At 44.4% G+C, this 25,137-nt stretch overlaps 1 protein-coding gene across 1 annotated transcript; it reads right to left on the reverse strand.

The window, feature by feature from the left end:
- Positions 1-2,027: 2,027 nt before the first annotated feature.
- Positions 2,028-3,337, reverse strand: FAM110B (family with sequence similarity 110 member B). The gene has a single exon (XM_069466488.1). It carries the CDS (start codon positions 3,335-3,337, stop codon positions 2,222-2,224), a length of 1,116 nt encoding a protein of 371 aa, XP_069322589.1. The 3' UTR covers positions 2,028-2,221.
- Between the last annotated feature and the right edge of the window lie 21,800 nt (positions 3,338-25,137).

The following is a 25,137-nucleotide window of genomic DNA, read 5'->3' on the forward strand; positions in this document are numbered from 1 at the left end:
CAACCAGGAATAATTCAAAACCACGAGGAAAAGTCACAGAACCAAATTTGCTTTTATAAACAGTAATAGTTGGGAATCACATCACTTGTTTCTAAAAATTACTTTTAAAATAATGCTTTTACATTTACATATTATAAGGAACTTTGGAAGAAGCATTAATCTTCAAATAACTTGACTCAATAAGTACTCACTGAAGACTCAATGTCCAAGTTAATAGGACAGGCCACATCCACTAAGAGGAATGGTATTTCTCTTAAAATAAATGTGAAAATCTAAGTTCCTCAAGGCAGAGACTGTTGTTGACCATGGCAGTCCAGTGCCTATCACTGATGCCTATACAAGAGAGTCACTCAACAAGAGACATGATGAAGAGGAAGGAGTGAAGGAGTGGACGGGTGCATGGACACACACTGTGGTACTGATGCCGGGCTGGTATCAATACAAATAAAAACAAGGCTATACGTTGCAAAGGCATGCCTCCATGGTAAGAACTCACAGGTATGTACCACTGAACAGTCTTGTGGAAGACGCGAAAAATCCTGATGTTTAAGAAAAGACAAAAATAACAGAAGTGTGAACTAAGTAAAGCAGCAGCAGCATATTTTAGGAAACTTGATGTAACTATTTTAGCAAAAGCATATTGCTATAGCTACGATTAAGAATGCTGCTGTTCAGAATAATTGGGATATGGTGAAAATAACTTAATGAAATAATGTTTCTTCAAGACTATCAAAAAATCTGCTTCTCACTCACTCCAGAGTTAAACTTTTGTGAGGGGATAACAGGAAAGGACAAAGAGAAACCACCACCATTAGTGCCTGCACCAGAGCGATTTATTAGCGTAACTTTTTCTTTTGTTTTCTTAAAGATTTCATAACAACTGAAGTATGTACAAAGTCTTACAGCATTTACACCAGAAAAGTTTCCTATTAGCTGATGAAGTCTAAGGTAGTGCTGCTGACAACTTCAGAGCGTGGCAAGAGCAACGAGGCAGACCAACGGCAGGTCTACCTCTCCACTGCCCCGCCATGCTGTCAGATGGCTGGCAGCTAACTAAACCACCTGGAAGACAGGTTATTGAGAAAAAAAGAGAACAAGTTGATAGGCAGCACTAGAGACCACAGGGTGGAAAAGCTACATAGCGTCGTGTTTCTACAGTTCTTAGAGTTGTAACAAAGACCCACAGCCTGAGAGAATAACATATGCAAGACAATAGAATCACACTGCTCAGATACATTCAGCTACCAAATGTGCTCACTTTTGAATGGGAGGTTCTACTGATATGGCTGGTATTTCCATTTTTGTTCATGTCTTCAGATAGCTCAAACCTGCATAAGCCCCACTCCCTCCCCCGAATAAAACAACAACAACAAAGGGAGGAAGAAACGTAGTTCTTGACTCAGAAAAAAACCCACATCTTTTTTTTTTTTTTTAAAGGCATTCCGTATTTGCTTGTAAGGTGGCCATTTCTGTCAACAAATTAGTACTAGAAATTTCTGAATTATCCTAAATTGGAACAACATCAACAAACTCCCCAAACATCCAACTTCCTAGATTTAATCATCTTTCGTTGTATCTGATCGTCTTTCCTTGGGGTCAATATGACACAGAACCACCATTATTTACACACTGAATTGGACACAAAACGTAGCATCCTTACCCCAAAGATTGCTTCACTAAGTGGCAAGAGAATTTCAACATGTAAACGATAAACATCAGGCTCACCACTTTAATTCCACAGAAAACCCAGCCTGGTTGTATGTTCCTTCTGTCGTCACTATCTCATTTATTTTCCCATTGTTACGGTCTCGTATGTAGGCAAAGTGGCTTTTTATTTCAAAAAGATTCTGCTTTCAACTTAGAAGCCAGTTGATAAAACTTTTAATTAAGACACAATAGCGAGGGATATAAAAACACAAGAACCACATAAATATTTAAGTCGTATACCGTTTTCGTGTAAACAGTTTTGCTTAAGAGCAAAGCCCTAATTAGATTCTGGCCCGCAACTTTTGGCAGATGACGCGGATTCAGCCAGGCTCTGCAGCGATGGTGACGTGGAAGCCAGGTCAGTCCCCATGTTGACAGGCATGCAACTTGAAAACATTGCACAACAAGCAACACAAAGAGTGGAGAAGCTCACAACACTTCAAGGAGACCTCACAACCTTCACAACTGCGTATGCACAGAGACCCACCCCCTCTCTTTTCCACCACCGTGTCTCTTACACGTGGGAGACCTTCTGGGACTCTCTAGCTTGTTTGATGCTATATAACCACTTGATGATTCTAGCATTTCTTTCGATGGCGGAAATGCCATATGGCACCCGGTCATTGGCACTGTCATCATTTCTAAGGTCACTGTTACTGTCCTGAGACTGTTCACAGTCTGAGCTGATCATGCTTGCGCTGCGGAAGTTGAGGGATATTATGTCAGAATTAGCCCTTGCAAAGTTTTCCATCCCGAGGTTTTCCAGCTCTTCCGGGTCCAGTCCACAGTAGTTGAAGAACCTCTCCACGTCCGCGTCCACTCGGAAGTACCTGTCACTCAAGTCTGACTTAGACCGCTGGAGGGATGGTCTTCGGCTGACTCCACAAGCTGGTTCCACCGGGTCGGCCTCAGGGGACTTCACGGTGGTGGCGATGGCTGCAATCTTGGGCTTGGGAGGCAGGGGAGGGGCGGAGCTGCTGCAGGGGATCGCCTTCAGGGGCTTCACGCTGGTCACTTTGCGGATGTCCGAGGAGCTGTGGGAGACGTGCAGGAAGGACTCGGCCGACTGCTCCAGCAGCCTGCGGCTCACGTGGGAGCTGCTCTCCTGCGGGCTGGCGCGGCCCTGCGTGGGGTAGACCTTCAGCGACTCGGCGAAGGAGTGGCGGTGCAGGTCGGGCGCGTCCGGCCGGTGCGGCGGCCAGTTGCGAGAGCTGTGCTTGTGCCCCGAGCCCGAGCTGGAGCCCTCGGAGCTGTTGATGATGTTCTTGAGGATCTCGAGCTTGAGCGTCTCCCGCTGCACGCCGCTCTCGGTCTTGGCGTGGTTGCCGAACACCTTGAGCGTGGGGCTGCCCAGCGCGCGCTTGGCGGCCGGGCACACGGGCGGCTTGGCCAGCACGGCCGGCTTCACGGGCTCCTGCTTGGCGTTGATCACCTCCTGGCTCTTGACGTACTTGGCCTTGTCGGCCTCCAGCCTCTCCACGGCGCTGAGCCGCTTGGGGTTGGGCTCGGCCTGCCTGCGGAAGTAGTCGGGCCCCTTGTTGAGGATGCGCAGGGGCACGGCCGAGGTGAAGGTGCCCGCGGCGCTGACCGGCTTCACCATGCTACCTGTCTGTAGGCTCTCCGTGGGCATGGCGGGCGCTCTCTCCCCGGCGGCCGTGTTGGATTCTCTTCTGGGCGCCTCCGGCCGGCCTGAATAGACACATGTACATGAAGCACAAAGAGCGGCGGATGGACGTGGAAGCGGAGCGTCAGCAGCAGCAGCAGCAGCAGCAGCAGCAGCAGCAGCAGCGGCGGTGGCAGTGCCTCATCTCACAGCTCATTAACCGCCACCGTGGCTTTAATGCACTTTGCTCCCCTTCCAGGCCGCCCCTGCCCTGAAAGGCCACAAGCCACAAGTTCCTTTAATCTGCTTCGCTGCCTCCTTTCTTCTCCCTGAAGGATGTGGGAGTCTCCTCCAGGTCTTTGTGTTCAACTGCAGGCAGAGCTGAAACACAAAACAACCAACCGCGGGTTAGGAGGGGCGGGTGACATCACGGCTCTAGCAACAGAGCAGCCCCGCAGCGCGCCCGCCCCGTCGCCGCCCCCGCGCGGCCCGAGGGTCGCCGCAGCCGGCTGGGGGGCTGCGCCGCTGCCGCGCCGGCCGCAGGGGGCCACCGGGACCTTGAGCCCGGCCTGGCCTGCGGCGGCGGCGACGTGCACGGTGGCCAGAGGCGAGCGTGTGGGAGAAAGAGAGGGGCTGGGATTTCCCACGCGCGAACTCTTCTAGCTGCCTCCCCATTGGTGAGATCTGCCTCCTGAACACGCCCGCCTGGGACTGCTTACATCAAAACCCAGGAAATTCTAGATGAATGTAGAAATGAGGGTCTAGCCATGCCCGGTTCCCAGCTCATTAAATGCTCAGTTCCTAAGAATCCCTCATGTGCCTCCAGCTGCACCGTCCTGAATTCTGTTTCTTTTGCAATGAAGCAGAACTTCTGACTGCTTGCTACCAATCTCTTGGTAACACTTGGGGCAATCACGTCTTTAACTCTTCAAAACTGAAAAGATGGGCAAGAAATGGGATCAGCAGCAAAGATTTTAAAAAGTTTTTTTTTTTTTTTTTTTTTGGTCAATGTTTCACTTATCATACTCTGGCCAAGGTACATGCTTAAAAACACTTTCTCCTGAAATCCAGGAATGTGTATGAAGTTCATCCCACTAAAAACACAAGCTTATGTTTTAATAGTTAAAAAAAAAAAAACCTAGAAATGCTTCTAGATTAACCACATAGATAATTTGATTATAAATACTTCATAATTTTTCATACTTAATGAGCAGAAATCAAAAGTTTCCTTGTGGTAAGTATCTTCCCAAATCCCTCTAAAGTACTAGGAACAAAATCTTAAAATGTCAGTCATACCTGAAAATATGTTACTTTATGTTATAGAAAATTTAGATAACAATTAAGCTTTCAGGGGACTTAAAAGTTTCTGATCAACTTGACCACCAAAATAACAACCAAAAAACCCCATTATAATTGGACACTTATCAATACTCCCAGTATAATTCTACAATGAGTCTTACATTACATGGCATATGAAGTGACAACATTTATCCCTGTAGCCCTTGGAACAACCCTCCCCGCCTGCCCCCGACAGGCAGAACACATTTACAACGCAGCAGTATTCCACAGCAACTGGTTAATGACCTTATCAACATTTTGGTTGTAACTAGGAATGTTAGGAGACTAATGTATTCAACTATCATGTCATATAACTAATTTACAAATAAATAAAATGACATTATTATAAAATTATCTGCTCTCATGGGAAGAAAATGACGATAGGGAGAATAAAGGCTGATATTTCTCTTTATAATCCTCTCAAACTCTTTGTCTTCAAATACAACCCACCACCATGTTTTGTCAGAGACAGTTTTAGTGATCTGCTCTAATAAAAATATTTTCCTATCCAAAATTTGGGAAAGCCCAAGGCAATTCCTACATAACAATTTCCTTTAATTGTGCAGTTCTATATTGATACCTTAGTTTAGTTTAAAAAAACTACCTCCCCCCATGAAGATGAAATGAGATTGTTTCTTTGAACATATTCTGAACGAAATGTCAGAAGGGAGCCCCGATTTCTATGACTGCACAGTCTCTGCATCTGCTCATCCACCCCCCTGGGTCCACCTCACTGGGAAGGTGACTCCAGGGCCCTTCTGGGGGTGGAGGCACAGTCTCACCCCTTCATTGAGGGGACTTCAAGCCAGAGCAGGTAGCAGAGCCTTGGCACTGAGATGCAACCCTACGTGATCACACCCGGGTTCTGGGGAGAGGGCTGACTCCAGGACAAGCCATGCTTCTCCTGAGCATGACATAATGTCTCCACTGACTACCTCTAGTGCTCCCACAGTACCAGAAGGTTGGGGTGGGGAGGGGGCAGAGTGAAAAGCAGGACTGAAATCTGCACCCATCAACTTCGTGCCTAAGGACTAGAGCGGAAAATACCCATTGGATGATAGGAGATGCACCTGTGTCCCTTCTCCTGGGGCATGAGTTGTTGGGCAAGATTTTTACAATCCCTTCTCACTATTTCCAGTTTCAGAATGGCACACTGGAAGAATATTGGTGAATGACTGAACTTTTGTATGTTCTAGCATTAACTGTTCTTAGGACAATGCATGCTTTTTAAAATTTATTTCAAAATATAGGGGGTACACATATTTTAGGTAACATGTATCGAATTGCTAATGCTTGAGTCCCAGCTATAGGTGTGCCCATCACCCAAATAGTGTTCACTGTACCCATTAGGTAGGTTTTTGCCCCTCCCCTTCTTTCCCCCTACTCGCTGGTTGATTTCTACTGAGTTTTACTTCCCTCTGTGCACATGTGTGGGAAAAACTCTTCTGGATACCAACCTAGGCAAAGAATTTTTGACTAACATCCCAATGGCAATCATGACAACAGAAATTCATAAATCGTACTTGATTAAACTAAAAATCTTCTGCACAGCTACACCAACAATCAACAGAGCAAATAGACAACGGACAGAATGGGAGAAAACAGTTGCAAGCTACACATCCCATAAAGGGCTAATACCCAGAATTTACAAAGAACTCAAGCAAATCAGCAAGAAAAAATAACCCTATTAAAAAGTAGGCAAAAGACATGAACAGAGGCTTCTCAAAAAAAGACAAATGGCCAATAAACATGAAAAAATGTTCAGCATCACCAATCATCAGGGAAATGCAAATTAAAACCACAATGACATATCACCTTACCCCAGTTAGAATGGCTTTTATTAAAAAGCCCCGAAACAATAAGGACAACACTTTTTGAATGATGAATTGTAGTTCTCATGTGATGTCCACTGTCATTAAAGCTCATGCAGACCTGTGCTTCTCTTCTAACCATCTTCTCTTCTAGTTCCATCATATTAGGACCAGAAACCTCAACTGTCTGTCCCCACTGGCATGGCCTTCCTGCATACTTGCCTGTCTGATAAGGTGGGCTTTGGTACTGTTTGCAACAGCAAGTAAAAATCATTATTCTAAACTCTTAAGACTGGGGAACACCAGTCTGTATCTTCTAGGAACATTCCCCAGGAAGCTCTTTGTCTTCCTTGCATACCACTTTCTTTATCCAAGAGGCAGACACCCTCAGGAGACAGCTTGTCCAGCACTTGAGCAAGCAGTTACTAATCTTAAAACCAGTGTGAAAAGCCTATGTCAGAAATAGCAATTATTTCTAAGTACTCATACCTCATTTCCTTTTTGTTTCCACTCCTTCACCCTCTTTCTCTACCTTTTCCAGTTTCCCTAATAATTTTCAACAAAGTGATGGTCTTTCAAGATGATCACGGTTAGAGTTTATAATAGTTTTAATTGAGTTGTAACAGTTTTAATCGGAACTCTAAGGAAAAGAACATCATCTTATTGGAAAACTCATAAGCAACAGAAAAAGCTGTAGGAAGTGTTTGAGTATGCCTTGTTATCCTAAAGCTCCCAAAGTTTTCTACCTGTTTTAGCCAACAAACGAAACCTACTTCAAAAATAATGAAGGTGGTTTAGGCTGCTCTTTCTCGTAATACTTAATCCTTATGCCTGTGCTTTTACTTTTTGATACGTAAACAGTGTTGGCAGGGACAGAGCTGTAGAGGTCTGGAGAAATACTCTGAGTTTTGTAGCGTAGACTTCGTCGTGCAGATACCTGGCACCTCTGACCACAACAGTCAAATGGTAAATGATACACCTGGGAACGTGGAGCTACACCGCAGTGTCATAAACGGGAAACCCACGAATAAAGTCCCTTCAGGGGACGCCGTGGCACACAGCACTCCACTGGCTGTGGCCCGCTGCTGTCCTGCACAGGCCCCTCAGGTCAGGCGGGGCACTGATGGGACAGTCAGGCCAACGGCTGGGCTGGGAGGGGCTTCATGTTGTTTCAGGAAAGGAAGATTAGATCTTGGCCTCCTGGGTTTCATAAACGAAAGTAATTACACAGCCTGCTTTACCCTTGACTTGCGGCTCAGGAGGGGAACACAAGCCTGAGTGAGGGAGAAATTTCCATTCACGAACCATTTTGGCTACATTTTACCTCATTTAACATCCATTTGAGAATTTCATGAGGGGATAAAAAGGATTGAGGAAAAGAAACTCAGCAGAGCCAAGCTGCAAAATGGCCTGCTGACTCCGGCAGGTGTAAACTCAAAGGCAACCTGGCCTGGCGGTGACCGTGGGGTAGAAGAGCGGGCTTGGGGCTGGCAGGGGTCACTCATCTGTGAGTGAGGCCTGGTTGGTGGGTGAGGGCTTCTGTCACACAGAGCCAGCTGGGGGACAAAGGACACAGGGACGAGGAGGAGAAATGTCATCTCCCACCACTCACTCTAGCGGTGCTTTTCAAACTTCAGTGTGCCCGCACATCCCCTGAGGATCCCGTTAAAACACAGCCTGATTCAGCAGATTTGGGATGAGGCCCTAGAGTCTGCATTTCCCACCAGCCCCCAGGCCATGCTGTTGCCTTGGAGTGGCAAGGGGAAGAGGCGGAACCGCACCAGCCCACACCCTACTAGAACCAAATGCCTCCAGCACAGAGGAAACCGGCCAAAGTTTCTTGTCTCTGAACTGAGCAAGTCTGGGGATTTTTAGGCATGGAAATAGCAATCTCCGAGAATTCCAAGTTTTTAAAACCAAAGTGGCCTGAATCTTTCTAATTTCTACACTATCGGCGGCTCACGGTGGGAACGTTTGCAACCCTGGAGGTGGTTAGACAGAGACAATGAACCTCATACACAGTTTATCTGAAAAAATGCTAAAGCCAAAGTTCCTGTAATCCAGGCAATTCGTGCATGGATGCCTCTGAGGCCAGGCAGATAATGGGAGAGTGCGAGGCTTGGGGAAGGGGGCCCCAGCTAAGGCCGGCCCCGGGGGTGCAGCTAACTGTTGACACAGCTGAAAGTCCGGAGCTCTGCACAACTCTCCTGATTTTAAAGTTCAATATTATAAAATGCTGTGGGCCAGATTTGGTCTGCTGTTTTGTTACTTTTTCTTTAAACAGTGCTTCTGGTAATTAAGAGGAAAAGGATGGTTAATGCCTAATGGTCTTCAATTTTTAAGTAGGAAAGGAAGCCCTGGAGTTAGAGTGAGGACCCAGGAACCCAACACCACCTCAACTCACCCACAGCGGTTTCCAAGTACGTGAGTGCAGCGATCTCTCCCGTGCCTCACAGCAGGAAAAGGGGGTAACGCTACTGGAAAGAGCAAGCCTGGCTAACTCAGCCCTACGTCTCCTAACATCTCAGCGTCTTGATTTCCTAATCCCTACAAACGAATGCGTTGAACTCAGTGAACTGGAAAATGTCTTCAGTGCAAACATTGTTGGGGGCAAAAGCACAAGAAGCAATTTACCTTTGAGGTAAAGAAGAGTCTAGAAGAACTGACTCTTCTAGTGTCCTAATATGCCAGATCCCAAAACTTTTATGACGTGTGTACAACTGTTCTCTGGAACATTGCTGTTTTACTTTTGTTGGTAATAGCGTTTGTGCTTACTGACTTTAAGCGTAAGCGTCCACCTTGCCTAGGGATCACTCTCAGATCTCTAGCCTTCGGTTTTCCCATTTGAAAACAATGTCACATCCTTGTTATCGAAGTAAAAATGCTGTTTCACAGGACAATGTTAACTTTTGGATTCTTTACAAATGTAAGAGAAACAAACTCAAAATATGAGTACTTACTGAATTAGGCTGTGTTCAGTTAGTACCTACCGACTGAGCAGTTACCATGTATAAGATGTAAAGAAGTAGAAAAGTCATGGACAATTTAGAAAAAAGATTCAAAATACATCTGATGAATATTAATTGTCTAATGTAGATGTAGCAAGGACTTCAAGGTGAAGGGAAGGGGAGGAGGGGATGAATTCGAATAAAGGCACAGGAGATGAGGGTGTCCATCATCAGGGTAGCTCTCGATGGAGTCCATGGTGCATTTGAGAAACTTAAAAAACAGCCTATGGCTGGCACAGAGCACTGGGGGACGGTGGCTGGCGGCCTACTGGGGGTGGGGGAAGGGCAGATGGACTGTGCATTTTATGCAAAGAGTCATGGGGTAATTAAGCATTAGTGACATGGTGAGGTTTGTATTTTAAAAAAATCTGCTGGCCGCAGTGTGAGGACAGGACAAGAGGGGAGTGAGTGTGCTGCAGAGAGGTGGGTCAGAGCTATCCAGGGGAGGCGAGATGACAGCTGGGCTCTCAGTGTCACCCAGCATGGCACTGTCTGTGGGTTTGCATCCTGGCTCTGCCCCATGCTAAGTATCCTTGGCGGGTCACTTCATCTTCCTGTGCCTCAGGTTTCCCATTTGGAAAATGGGGGTGATACCAATACCTACTTCTTTAGGGTTTTCTGAGTGGGTCAAACAAGAGCACACAGGCACTTTTCACTCACATAACCCTTATCTGGGTTTGGAAGGGAGAGAAGAGCGAGCAGTTTCAAGAGATGTTTAAAAAGTGCACTGGGCCGAACTTGGAGGCAGACAGGACAGGACGTGGAGGGTGAGGAGGTGTGTGCTGAGGCTGATTCATTCGGGCTTTCAGCTGGACTGAGAAGTGGTCTGTGGGAAGTTACACACTCTGCGCTCTCATCCCCACTGCCTTCCTCCTCTGCCCCCAGGCCCGGGCCACACCGCACTACGGCAGCCCCTTCGCATCTGCCGTGCCCTCCACCCGAGACGCTTTTAACCAACAGGATTTCAGGAAACTTGTCGGCCCCTTAATACATGATCCCAAATAGTTAATAATATTGTGGTTGTCACAAAAAGTATACTTAAAAGCAAAATGTATTTACAAATCATGCCTGGTTTCTGCATGTTAAAGGAAGCAATGCCATTCCACTTGGAAGATACTGATTTATCCATTTTAATTACTACGATATGTCATATTTTTCGACATCTTCCCTTTTATTTCCCTTCCAAGCACAGAATCCCTTTTATTAATCCCTTTTATACCGTGAGAGTAACTTGTAAAGTCTGCAAAAGTAAAGGAGAGTAACAAAAGTGGAAGAGCGAATGGGGGAGTAAAAGGCATGTGCCACAAAAGCCTGGCTTTGCACACTGCAACTTGGAGAGAAACTATGGAATCAGAAGGCCAACCATCTGGAAACATTAAGTCAAAACTGCCACCCTTTCGGGACCTGCACTTTTTCAATTACTAAGTGATGTGTCTCCTTTCTTATCTCCATGGTGAAATCCTTCGCCATCTATAATTCTGATGGCTGGACCCGCTCTTTCTGACCTCGGTGTTGCTGTCAGCCATCAGCTCCGGGCTGTAAGTAAAATAATCTTGCCAGCAACACTATCACTTTGTAAATTCTTTGAAATCATAGACTTTTCCTAATAACATTTAAACTTCTGGTTCCAGTATTCTAGCCGTTTTTTTTTTTTTTTTGCTTATTCTTTCAGCTGGCCAGAGTAGGTCTTCTGATGTTATTTAACAAAAAATCCTCTTGCCCTAGGTTTCTATTATTTTGTTTTAATTAGCTGCTTTAATTTTTTCCACAAGATGGGTAAACCATTTCCCCACTTTTTCAGCAACCCCTTCGAGTCTTGTTTCTTTTGACAGATCTACTCTGTAGGACCAGAGGACAGGAAACAAATGCTGGAATGAGTGCGGGGATGTGAGGGAGGCCAGCTTTTAACTTCTAACATTTTTATGGAGATGGATCGAGGAACGTCCCCCCAGCGGCTCTCCCGAGGCAAGTGGTGCAAGAGCACAGAACCTGCATGGTGCTCCGATCAACGCGGGAACGCTATTCCGACACAACTGAATACGGACCATGTTACGGTGTAGCCGCCATGTGGCAGGTTGGGAGGTGAGAGTGGTTGGGGTACAGTTTGTTAGCTGGAAAGGTTTTGCATGGTGCTAGGTGGGCAAAGAAAGATACCAGGTTTACTGAAATGGGAACAACTCTGCCACAGGAGAACAGCATCAGGCCAGCCTAAAGCTCGGTGCTCGGGCACACGATGGTGGCCACAGCCTCCACTCCTCGAACAGCCTGAGGCTGAACTCAGGGGCCATCCAGGGAGCTCGATAAAGGTCCCTCCGAGCCGAGGAGCCTGGGGACTGGCTTGTACCTCAAGTCTGAAGGTCTAAGGGCAGAGTCTATGCTGGACTCTCCAACCAGCCCATGCAGGCAAGAGGAAATGGCGTTCCCAGGAGCTCAAGGGTGAGGGTTTCCTAGGCCCACACGTGGTCTGGGGTTATCACCAAGGAGCTCCCCGAAAGGGAAGCCAATAGGGGTACGTCCACCTAAAGTTCCACACCGTGGGGGAGGCTATGGGCACCCACTAGCTGGTGAAGAGGCGCAGCTGCCTCCAGGGAACCCAAAAGCCCTCAAAGAGAACCGGCTCTGAAATGCGCCATGCCCAGGGGACATCCGATTCCAGCTCCAAGAGCCAAGGAAGAGGAACCTTGTTACTTCCCCTGAACACTCTGCGGTCCTCTGCACAACACACACCCACTCAGGGCTTGCTGGTACAAGGAAAGAGGGAAGAACGACGTTTGCTGAGTGCCCCCTCCACAGAGGTCTCCCAGGCAACTGGGAGAGGAGGAAGCCAATTTAAACTGGATCAGAGGCTGGAGTTTTTGATTTTGTTGATAGGCAGAACTTTTCCATGCCTGAAACTGATCCGAGGATTCTAAATTATTTAAGATGAACTGGAAAAGGCTATCCTGCCTGAGATTTCATCCAGGGATAGAAAGGAGAATTCAGTGGGGCAAATGCTTGGGACATGGGGAAAAAGTACAGCACATTCACTTCCCGTTTATCCCTAATGAATGCAGCCCAGAAGACAGACTGGGTCTCCGAGGTTTGCTGCGGTGTGCTGCTTGCCTGCCCGAGCGGGCTTGGGGCCGGCATCCCGCCTTCTACAGCCCCCGGACTGCCCCTCCTCAGTTCAGAGTCAGGTGCAGGGGTCAACTGCACTTGCTCCGGGGCTCAGCCACTTCTAGCCCTGCAACCCAGAGCAAGTTCCTCCAGCTCGGCGTGCCTCGGTTTCCTCATTTATGAAATGTGAATAATCACGATTCCTGCAACTCCCGAGCAGGTGTGCGAACTTCACGACCTAACGCGTTGAGCGTGCTCAGCCTGCAGCTTGGCGCCGAGTTTGTCCAGTAAATGTAAGCTATTATTAAACGCTGTCCCCAGTGTCCACAACTTGGCCCTGATAATCACCATCATTAGATTTCAAGCTTTACGGCTGGCAACTGAATGATCTTTTGTCTGAAAATGATTCCATTACTCTCCGGTGACAGAGCCTGTGCCATTTCTGTCACAGTGGATTGACTGCACAGTTTCTGGCTAAAAGGTCACTCGTGTGGCCCCATTTTTATTTGAGTTACAGAGAAAATATGTGGTTTCGAATTTCAAAGCAAATAGTTCCGTGAGTGAAACAAGCTAGAATAAATAATAACGCCACTATTAAAAATGAAATCAAACCTAAAGCTGGTAGGAGAAAAACAGCAGGTCAAATATCAGTCTATGATGGATGCTTTACTTTAATGTCACTCTCCAAGGTCACTTAGAAAACTCATTCACATGCTTTGTTTTCATCAATTGTAAGTAAAGCCATTATCAAAAATGTAATGAGCTTCTCTTAAAATGTCTTCCTCCTATGTAAGATAATTAAAATGAAATAGAGAATCAGAAAAAAAAAATCACATTTCTAGTTTAACATTCTTCCTTGGCCTAAGGTCAGGAATGTGCTGTTATAAGAGGGCCCCCGACTTGCATCAGTGTGGGGGAGCCCTGCCTTTTCCCTGGGATTATAGACATTGATGCTGCTCTGAGCCTTCGCCAGAAATCGCTTGGAAATATAATGACTTGCTTGATGAAAATTGGTACGAGTGATTAAAAAGCGAGGCTACTAGAATTCCTAATGAAAATCCAATAGGACTGTGCCGGCCTTATCCAAACAAACATAAAACGATCCCCCTCTCTGCTAGTTTCTCCTCTCCCGTGGAGAGTGTTATGCGGCTTCATGTTCAGCTGTGACAGTGTGTGAGGACAGGACCAAACTCTAAATGAATGTGGAGTTCAAGGGACCATTGTCCTTTTTTACAGACTAGTCTACTCAAGTCGCAGGTTTTATAAGACCTGCTGGTTACCGGGAGTCTGAGTTGGTCGGTTCCCCCACCCTGGGTGGACCAGGAACACCTTCCGGCAGCAGCAGTCACAGCTCAATGAGCTCTGACTACAAACCGGTAGTGACTCCTGGAGCCCCCGAGGCCTCGTGCTAAAAGCCCCCACTCCTCCCCTCAGCAGATCCCCCTTATATAAACAACCTCCCCAGGGCAGCCAGGATTGGTGAGTGGCAGGGAGAGCCCAGATCAGAATACAGAGCTGTGTGGATCTGGGGGCCTGTGTCTGCCTCTTCTACCACCACCGATTTTAAGCACCTGCACTTTGCATGTTACTGCTTTTTCCTTTAGCCATGTGAACTTGTCCTCTAAGGCAACGGTGGCACATACGAGAAGAAAGATGACTGTGCCAATATAGACAGACAGAACATTTATTTTTGGAAAAATTTTTAATTTCTAGTGAACAGCCTTGGGGCAAAAGATATTTACTCTGAAATAAAACATGCCGTGTAATACAATGGTGAAACATTTAAAATCAAAGGGAGAAAAAGTAAAGCAGCACTTTTTTTTTGGAAGTGGACCATGTCTACTGTAGGTGTATTAGATAAATTGCTACTTAAATTATGTTTAAAAGTGACCTGTTAATAATGAGCATTTCTTACTAAGGACATAGAATGTCCTCAGAACTTTAATAATGCCTTTCACGCATTTTTAAATTCAATCCCACTAATACCTCTAAAGCAGGTATTATTATTCCCACTCTACAGATGAGCAAACTGATGACACTAAGGAGGTTGTCTAAGATGTTCGGCTACCAGGGGCAGGGGCTCCACACCCATGTCCACACAGGGATGGCCCGGCCCGCCTCACCTTGTCACATCCTTGTTCCGGCTCTTAAAAGCAGCACTGAATGTATTTTTAAATGCTTTAGATTTAAATAATATGGCTCAGGTACCCACACTAATTATATTTTAGTTCTGAAAATCTACTCTTCTTGCCATTCACTGCTTTAAATGCCAGCTTCCTCCAGAAGGTACAGGAGGAAAAGAAAAATCTTTTTGACTTTTTGGTAAATCAAATAACTACACTACTTGTGAATGGCTTAAATGCACAAATAGAGGAAGTAAAACATTTATAAACTGGGTTCCATTCATTTTAACTTTTCTTTCTTCACAACATTGACTGCAGATCTATCACAGTCAGCTGAACTTTGAGAAAATAATGAGACATTTTAAAAAGAACAGTAAGCAACCTAAGACTGGTTTCTTTCTCTCTTACTGCACATAGCATTTGGAGAAAAGGGATCACAAGCTTTTTATTGCTATTTCTATTAATACGATAGCCCTCAGCTATGCACACAGTAGGCACTCACCAAAATGTTCCCTGAATTGAACTAAAGTGCTGAACACTCAGCAGAGTGTCTAACATGCTCTTTTATATGGTAAAGGCCCAGTGAAAATGTTAGATAAAAAACCTGGGAAGTGAAGCTAGGGATGTTTATAAATTTGAAAGGAAACTCAAAGTACCTCCTTTTGACTGGTGATGTGCCCACAGCACACAAGTGCACAGAAACTGTTTATTCACGACGATCTCATTAGCACTGAATTGTGCTTAGAACACAAGGTGCCAAGGGAAATCAATACAAGGTCGAATTTTACAGCAGAACTAGTAAATTCACTTAAAATAATAATGGATACTGTTGATCTCATTTGAAAAGAAACACCTAGCATTATTTTCCATCTCTTGAAGAGCTCTTAGTACAGCAGTCATTAGAACTAATTCTTTGCCTCAAGAATATTCTGAAAAGACATTTATTTTTCATTTCTAAGGATTCAGACTGAACTGTAGGATCAGCTTCAAAATAAGACAGGTAAGACGATAGACACCTGTTTTTTTACCGCACATATTTGAATCTTTTTAGCACAACACACCTTACATAAAATCATTTTCAAGCCTAGAAGGGTACAAAGTAAGGAAGGCTTCACTACAATTTGTACTTGAAATATTATTTTTGGGTCCAAGTGACAAGAAGCTCAGGAATGTCTAATAAGCTCATTCCACCCTTCCCAGAGCCCAGCTCTGAGCTCCTCAGAATGGAAAGAAAGCAGCAGGCAGCTTCCTGGGCTGCAATAAGCAGAGAGACATGGGTCCAGCTGTGTCTGGAGGGAGCACAGCCTCGGAGGGAAGGGGAGAGACGGAGGATGAGGGGTGTAGGTCTGTGGCCACAGGCTCCCTCCCCTCCCCTGTCCAGCCTCACCTGCCACCAAGATGCCCTCCCCCTCATTCCCAGGCTCTCTGCCACCTGCCTCCACATTCTGCTCCCTCCCCAGGAACTCTCTGCCCTGCTGGAGTCTTCCAAGCTGCAAAAAGAGTCACCAAACCCATGACCTCTCATTCTGCATCCTGTCCTCTCACAGGCACCTCCCTTGCAGCGCTCACTGCGAGTGGTGAATGGTGGTAATAACCCCTCCCCGAGGACCAAGGATGGGGCACTGGGGACACCTGTGGACACCTGCGGAGAGCTGCCTGGCTCCTGCCCACCCAGTGCAGCAGCTCACGCTGGGAAAGCAGACTTCAGAATCCCTCACGGGGATTCTCATCTGACATGTGCTCAGCTCAGGATATGTCTTTGCTCCAAGAAAAAAGAATAAAAATGTGAACACTTCACCTAATGTACTATGAAAACGGCTTTGCTCACTTCCCCACCTCCCTACTCCTGCTGCCAAAAAGGATAAAGAAAAAAAAGCAACCTCACTTAAGAGGCTCTCTAAGGATTGCAATAATCCAAAAGCCACATTTAAAGTAATCTGATAAATATTTAAAATAAAAAACTACAGACATCGCTGGATGGGCAAAACAAATCTTTGATTAGATCTGAAAACTCTGCCTTCGATATACATTAAAATAGAATGCACTTGGTTTCACTATTTTCTCACACGTTCACTTTAAAATAATACTGCCTGCCTCTGTCTTGATTAACTTTTAAGCTTCTCATTCCTGTGTACTAAAAAAATGACTCCCTGAAGTGAAAAAGGGAGCTGACTTTTAGAAACAGTTTTTCTCAGTCTCTAGCTTTGTTGGGGTTGTTTAGTGGGAAATGGAGTTTTCTCTTATGTTTGAATAAGAAAGAATAATTTTGCCGTGGTAAAGGCCGCTGCTGATGTTCGGTGCTCCATGGTCTCTCAAGTTTCTGATTCTGGGCACGATCACCTGAAGCCCAAGAAGAGAAATATGGCAGTGACCATGTGTCGGTGACCTTCCACCTGCCGGACCCCAGGGTAGGGACACCTTATCCTGCCCCGGCCTGCCCAGCACGTATCATTCGTCCTGCTGAACGGAGGGGGAAATGGAGGCTTGGAAGGTTCCAGTGACTTGCCTGCAGTTGGTGGGTTGAAGAAGCTGTTGCCCACCTCAGGTCGGTTCTAAGCCTGTGCCCTAATACTGCTCTGGAAGGTCGTAGGAACATCTGTGGCTGCAAGGAGTGAAGGGGCCGTATTTGGACGGCAGTCAGTCAGGGAGGGAGGGACACTGGCCAGCACCCTCCTCCCTGTCCCCAACCCCGACAATGCCAAGCGCTGGGCTCATGGCAACACCTCCTTCCTGCCACGTGGAAGAGTCCAAGTGCCCACGACGGGGAGAAGCCGTGGTTGGCGGTACTTGTTGTGCCAGGGGATAATCAGTGAGGGGGAGAAAGAGGCAGGAAGATGTTCTGAAAACTTTGTGAGGAGAGGCATTCATAAAATATAAAAAATAGGCCCAATGAATCCAATACGAGGCCATCACAATAAAAGGTCTTTGTTTGGTGAGATTCTCCAAGGGGCTCTCAAAGTGTCACGACACCCTCCTTAGTGGAAAATAAGTATTCTAATATCTTGCTAAGGAAATTAGAGTATCTTCTGAGCAACAGAAAACTAACAGTCTAGTCATGACCCAATTAGATAAAAAACAGACTATCTTTATGAAGCCTGAGCCCACCTCTGGGCTGTCACAGAAGGGCACGGATTCTGCAGACCATGGAGACCCACTCACGCCACAAAGGCAACTTCCCGCAAGATCTGCCCTCAGGGAACCACCCCAAAAAGGGACACGAGCAAGCAAGTTTATACAGACAGAAGAACTACAAGGCAGGACACCACCAGGAAGTCTTGCTATTTGTTCAGTCAACAAGTGTTTGCTGAGCATCTGTGTCAGGCAGTGAACAAAATGAACAGTACATGCAATTCACATATATGGGAATACATACATGAATAAGATGTAGCATGATCACCACAGGGGCTGAAAAGAAAAGCAGAGCAAGGATTTACTAAGGTGGAAATTACTGTTGATTTCAACAAGGAGAGCTCTGGGAAAGCAAACAGTGGGGTTTCAGGAGGGAGAGGAAGAAGCAAGGAAAGAAAGGAATGGCTGTGCGTACAGGTGCCTGTTTTACGAGTCTGGAGAGGAGGTAACAGCTAGAGACTGGTAAGTAGGGTCAAGAGAGGCTGTTTATTTTACGACAGTAGAAATGGCACATTTTTGTATGTTGATAGGATAATACACTAAAAAGAATAACGTCGATGATGTGGGAGAGATTTTACACGAATGCACTGAGAACAGGGAATAGAAACCGGAACCCAAAACTTAAACACAGACGGAAAATAATGGATTATAGGTGTCAGAAGGTTGGATGAGCTTTTTCCTAACTGGCTGTGGCACTGGAGAAGACCTTTTTAAGTGATAACAGCTCTAAAGGAGTAGCAGGGCAAGAGAGCCACTGTGGGTCGGGGAGTGTGCCTACAGGACCCCTGGCAGTCCAAGGGTGGGCACGGGGCAGAGAGCACTCGGCCAGGCCAAAAGATGAAAAGAAAAGCACGGGTGTTGCTGTGACAATGTCCCTAGATGTCGTTGAGTCAGCAGTTACCGCCTAGTATAGATTATAAACTGTCACAGAGGCAAAATCTAATAGTGACAGGAAGATGCAACTAACTCTTCATTTGTTAGAAGTCTCCTTTTACCAAAAGCAAATCATCTGATGAATAATTTTATCATCTATATGACAGAGGAAGAAGGTATTGCTTCTGTGAATTTAAGGTTTACCAATGGGGAACCAGAGACCCTACGGAAAACCACAGAGTACGTACTAGCTAAGGAAGGGATTCCATCACCCACCAAATACTGATCAAGTGCCACCATATGCCGGGCACTGTTCTGAGCCCTGGACATACGTGGAGGGATCAGACGCAATTCCCAGCCCTCGTGGCACATTGGGACATTCACAGACATTCCGGGGAACACACTGCACGAGTCAGAGCAGAGGTGATGAGACTCTATGGCTGGATTCTGAGGGAAAGCATGGACTGCACCCATAAGGTCAAGGGCTGGCGTGGCCACATGTGTGGGGCTCTGGGGTCAGACAATATGAATTCCCACCCTGGCCCGCCACATACCCGCACATGACCTTGAACAATCGACTAACATTTAGGTTCCTCGCCTGTGCCATGAGGGTGATACTAGGGCATAGCTTAGCACAGGGGGCAATACATGTTCGCCACTGTTCTTTTTAATGAACTGTCAGACAAACATCGGAGAGGCAATTTGTGGATTAACAGAAAGAAGAATTTCTGAACAATTAAAACTGTTTAAAACTGGAGTTCATTGCTTTGTGAAGAAGCGAGCTTTTTCTCCAGGAAAGGTGTGTGCAGAGGCAGGCTTACCATCTGCCCAAGACATTTTAGAGGGGATTCCTATAATGGGCGGGAGGGTGTGGCAGATGAATGTCATGTTTCCTTTCTAGTAAGTTCTATGTTTCTTTGTTAACTTTCCTCCCTGCCTAGATTGAACTTATTATCTTCCAAACAGGAAGAAAGGAACATGAAGGCAGAGGAAAGCATGAAGACAGAAAAGTGTAAAGATAAACTGTAATAAGCATTTAAGTATTAAAAGAATCGCTGCAATAGAATATATTAAGAAAGTGGCAAGAATATCTTTGGCAAGCAGATCAAGTCTAAGAAGGGAGTAAAGAAGAGGAAGGGAGAGGGAAGTGGGCTGGGTGGAAGCAAGAGGGAGAGGAAGCAAGAGGGAGCGGCTTCTCCCGCCGGCCACAGGCGACGGAGACCCCGAGTCGGCTTGGTTCTGCCCTGGAAAGCTGTGTGCGCCCTCTGTCCCTCACTGTCCTGGAAGCCACAGACAGATCTGTGCCAGGGTTGATCTCTTATGTCCTTTATGGCCCTGAACCTCACGTACTGCTCATACAGCATGTTTCCATGTACAGGACGCGCGCAGGCCTCCAGCCGCGTCGCTCTGAAACTGCCTGACTGGGAGTTTACGGACTGGCCAAGGAAGCCACTGGGCAGAGGCCATGTACTGGGCTAAGAGGCGATCTTCTGGGCAACAAGGCGGTGGCTGATGCAGGAGGTCAGAGGCAGCCTCTAATGTCATCAAGAGCTGGATGGTTCTATCATAAACTGTGCTAAAACGTCGTCTTACATTTGCACGTAAAAATATGTCACCTTATTTTTGAGATCATGCTACTCCAAATTCAACATTTAGCCACCAACTCTAGTTTAGTAATCAAGTCATTAAACCATCCAGTCAGGACCCGGTACACCTGAGGCAGGAGGCCACTGGCTCAGAACTGAGATGCCGCCAGAGACCACGGGCACAACGCCCGTGTTTCCAAAACTAACACTCTGACTCATCTAATTTCCCCTCCATTAACTTAAGGGGGATCGAACTCTTCTGTGACATTCTTCTTTCTTTATTGAGTACTAGAGGGAGGTATTGAATTTTTCTCTTTTGTTTCAGAGCTTTAAAGATAGATGGAGGCTTTTAGATGTTCATCTGTTTTACTTACTAAGGCATTCCGGATCACTCCCAGTGTTGCTTCTAGAACTCCAGGAAGTTGAGTCTTCCTGTGTTTACAAGGATATCTAGAAAGACATTTCAATAAATGAAGCCAATACATCTATGACTAGGCAATGACTCCTTTTGGAAAGCTACAATTGGCCATCAAAAGAAAATTTACCCTAGGCAGACAATGAAAAAAATATATATGTAAATAGTTATTGTCTATCTCAGAAAATATTTCAGTAGTCCTTTTGTAGTCTTTGGCTAAAGAACTCAATATTTCACTTCTCATTTTTCAATGCTAGCTTTTTCAAACATTATGATAAACAGCATAAAGTGACCTACTTCCCCTGACACCTAAGAAAAGTGATGTGTTATTTCAAAATCCATTTCCCATTTGCAGGGCAAAAGACAAATACTCCCATAGTCATCATTCTCTGACAAATGGGAAGGACTCTTTGAATCAAACTTTTTGGAAAAAAAGTCAATTTTTTTTTTTTTCTGAAAAGTATCTATCAAATGTTCCTTTATAGCTGGATAATTTAAGATCATCCTTGGGTTAATCTCTAGCTGGAAGTGGAATCTTACAGTATCTGGAAATATTTAAAACATTGCCTTGCAGGGCACGAGGGAGTGAAGTGATATGAGGATACGGTGATTTTCCAAAAAGGGCTCTGACAGAGCCCTTGGTGTGAGCACCCTTGTGAAAACGAGGAAGACCCCAAGACCCCTCGTGGATCACAGGAGGGCAACAGAGCAGATGTAGGACTCACGTTAGGCTACGTTTGAATCCTGCTTCCTTGTCTTCTGTAATAGCTCTGTGACCCTGGACAAGGAAATTCTGTCTGTGTGGTTCCATTTTCCCATCTGTTAAATGGTGATAATAACAGCACCTTCCTCACAGAAGGTGTGGACTAAATTTTTACAGCAAAAGGGTTACTTCTAATCCAAAGTGCTGACAGTACTTGGTATTGTCAAAAAATCATTTTCCTGGCCAATCTATCCAAACACATGGAAGTTCTAGATTTTCTTGCAAAAATGAAACACATGAAAACAGAATCTGCATGTACAATCTTTCTGGGATTTTGCGAGGCACTGCATTAAACCTGTTTACCAACTGGGAGACCAAACATCTTTACTAGGTTGAGTCTTCCAGTCCATAAACAGGGTTATGCTTCTCTATTGATTTAGACCTTTATTTTTTTCATTAGTGTTTTCTAGTTTTTAGCATATAAGTTCTATATGTGTTTTATTAGACTTACATTTAAGTATTCCATTTTTGAGCCATTGTAAACGGTATTGTATTTTTAATGTTACTTTCCACAAACTGATTGATAGTACATAGAAATAACAATTGACTTTTGTTTGCTGATCTCACAGCCTGTGACCTTGCTGAACTCATCTTTTGGTTCTAGGCTTTTTTATTTGCATTTTTTTTGGCAGATCATTTGAGATTTTTTTTTTTTATGTTAGACAAGACAGACAACAAAGAAGAAACAGGTATAAGAAAAGTGGGCTATATGAATATGAGAGAGAGAATAAGGAAGGGTGAGTACCAACCAAAGCTTCCCATCAGTTATTTACAAAAATACACTAGACTATTCTACAATTTATATGGAAAGGCTAATTAACTATAATAGCTAAAACAGCTCTGAAAAGGAAGAATGAGGAATCCCTCTACTGAATTTCAAGACTTAGTGTACAGCTACATTAGTCAAAACCGTGGTATTGTGGAGGGACGGACACAGAAACCCATGGAACAGAGTGGACGAGCCAGAGGCAGCTGGGTTTTGACAAAGGTGCACAATCAGTCCAACAGAGGGAGGACAGACTTTTCAACAAATGGTGCTGGAATAACCGGATATCCACAGGCAAAAACATAAACTCTGGCTTCGTATCTCATACCTCATACCTTATGTAAAAATTAATTCAGAAGAATTCAGAGATTTAATTGTAAAGCATAAGATTATAGAATTTTTAGGAGCTAACACACACAAAATCTTTAGGACTTGTAGCTCAAGGAAGGGATACTGGATTATGACATCAAAAACATGCTCCATGAAAGAACAAAAATTGATAAATTTGACTTATCAAAATTAAAAAAAAAATTTCTCTGTGAAGGACCTGTTACAAGGACGGAAAGACAAGGAACAGACTGGGGGAAAAATTTGCAAAATACATATCTGACAAAGGACTTATATAGAATATATAGAGAACTCTCAAAATTCAATTTAAAAAAACCAAACAATCCAATGAGAAAATGGGCAAAAGACATTTCAACACAGAGGGCATATGAATGGCAAATAAATGTGAAAAATGTCAAGGTTATTAGCCATTAAGATCTATCACTGGCCATTAATGAGCTATCAATACACACTTGTTAGAGCAATTAAGATAAAAAAAATTGATACCACCTAATAAATGCTGGTGAGGATGCAGAGAACTGGATCACTGTATGCACTGATGATGGGAATGTGATACGGTAGAGCCACTCTGGAAAACAGTCTGGCAGTTTCTTAGAAAACTATACCGACACTTACATAGAACCTAGCAATTGCATTCCTGGGCATTTATTCAAGAGAAATAAAAACTATATCCACACAAAAACCTGTACACAGTTGTTCACAGCAGCTTTACTTGCAACACTCTACAAGTAGATAAACAAAATGTTTCCTAACGGGCATACAGTTAGCTAAATGGTGGTACATCCACACCGCCAAATGGTGCTCAGCAACAAAAAGGTGTTGACTAGTGATGCACGCAACAGCTGGGATGTCCCTGAAGAACATTATGCTGCATGAAAATAGCCAATGTCCAAAAGTCACATACTGCATGGTTCCATTTATGTAACATTCTTGAAATTACAAAATTATGGAGATGGAGAACAGATTAGCAGTGGTTGTCAGGGGTTAAGGATGAGGAGTCTTAGCGAGCCTAGGAAGGGGCAGGGCAAGGTCTCTGTGACACAGAAAAGGATCTTGATTGTGGTGGTGGTCACAAATCTACCATGTGATAAAACCCGCTATACACACACACTGTGCCAGTGGCAATTTCCTAGCTTTGATAGAGTTTTATAATTATATAACACAAAGGCATGGGGGGGATACTAAGTGACGGTACCTAGGACGGCTCTACTACCTTTGTAACTTCTGTGAATCTGTAATTTCAAAACAAAAAGTTTTTTTAAAAGCCTGGGCAGGGGGGAATGACAATCTGCTTCCCAAATAAACAATTATGATTTAAAAAATAATGTAAGAGGTTAAATTATAATAGAAATTAACATATTTGTCAGATTACAAAATGTATGTATTTTTATATGGGGAAATAGGCTATATCACATTTCTCATATTTTAATATTGAGAAAACATCCTAGGCTCAAACTCTGGCCTCAGAATCAGAAAGATGAGACTGTGTTTCCTAAATTGCTTGAAATTTCTAAAATGAAATCTTTTATTTTTGGGGAAAAAAAGTCATTTTTACTTATTATGGTTTAGAATATTCCGCAGATTGGAATATGTTATTTAAATAGGACTGCAGGCAATACGGCACTGTCATATGAAATTACTCATGCCTGTGTGGATACCAAGTCGAAACTGTATGAGAAGACGAAGTTAGAAACAAAGAAATTTAATACATTCATAGTGTTCATTGAAATAGCTTCTCACAATATTTTCATGTAAAAATTCCATATAATCCAAACAGAACATTCCCAGATTTCAATAATTTCCCATTCCAAACTGAAGTGCTTTAAAAGTTGTGTTTTGATAAAAGAGATTAAAAAAAAAAAAAACAAAAAACAGCACCAAATTCCTTTTTGGATTTTTGGCAGAACTGACTTTTTGGCCTACCAAACTTAAAAGGAATGAATTATTTTTCTTTTTAAATTTTTCAGTGTCACTGTAATCTACTTACTCTGTACACTGTAATCAGAGATATATTTGACATTTCCTAAGTTCTCTTCATTAATTCTATTAGTATGTTTTAAGTGATTATTTTAATAAAAACGTGTGTAAAGTAATTGGTCAAGTTTTAAAAGCAACATATGCTTCCAAGTTTAAGTTCCATTTAAATGTATCAGTGATGCAAACAAGGTGGTTCCCTCATCGTACATGGCATCTCTCGAAAATGCGCCGGGCAAGTTTAGGGGGCATCTTCCTCCCTTCCACCTCCCCCCACACACATCACTAGAGTGTGGCCTATCACAGCCTTTCTGGGATTTAAGGACTCTAAACAAAGATAATGAAAAGATCCAATGAAAAAAGCTACATGTGCAGCATAATCTGGAATCCCACTCTATATTTATAATTAGCCTATTAAATCTGTTTGGCTTTGACATGGAAATATTTGTGGTAGACAGTGCAACCCAGGAATGGATCTATCTACTAGAACTTGCCTTAGCAACGGTCCACTGTGCTCCGCTATCAAGGAAACTGAGGGTTTCACAATCTCATAATTATTCATTATAAGGGACGTTAAGAGCTCCATCCACTCCAATT

Source organism: Eulemur rufifrons, chromosome 3 (assembly GCF_041146395.1).
Source record: "Eulemur rufifrons isolate Redbay chromosome 3, OSU_ERuf_1, whole genome shotgun sequence".
Taxonomy (NCBI): domain Eukaryota; kingdom Metazoa; phylum Chordata; class Mammalia; order Primates; family Lemuridae; genus Eulemur; species Eulemur rufifrons.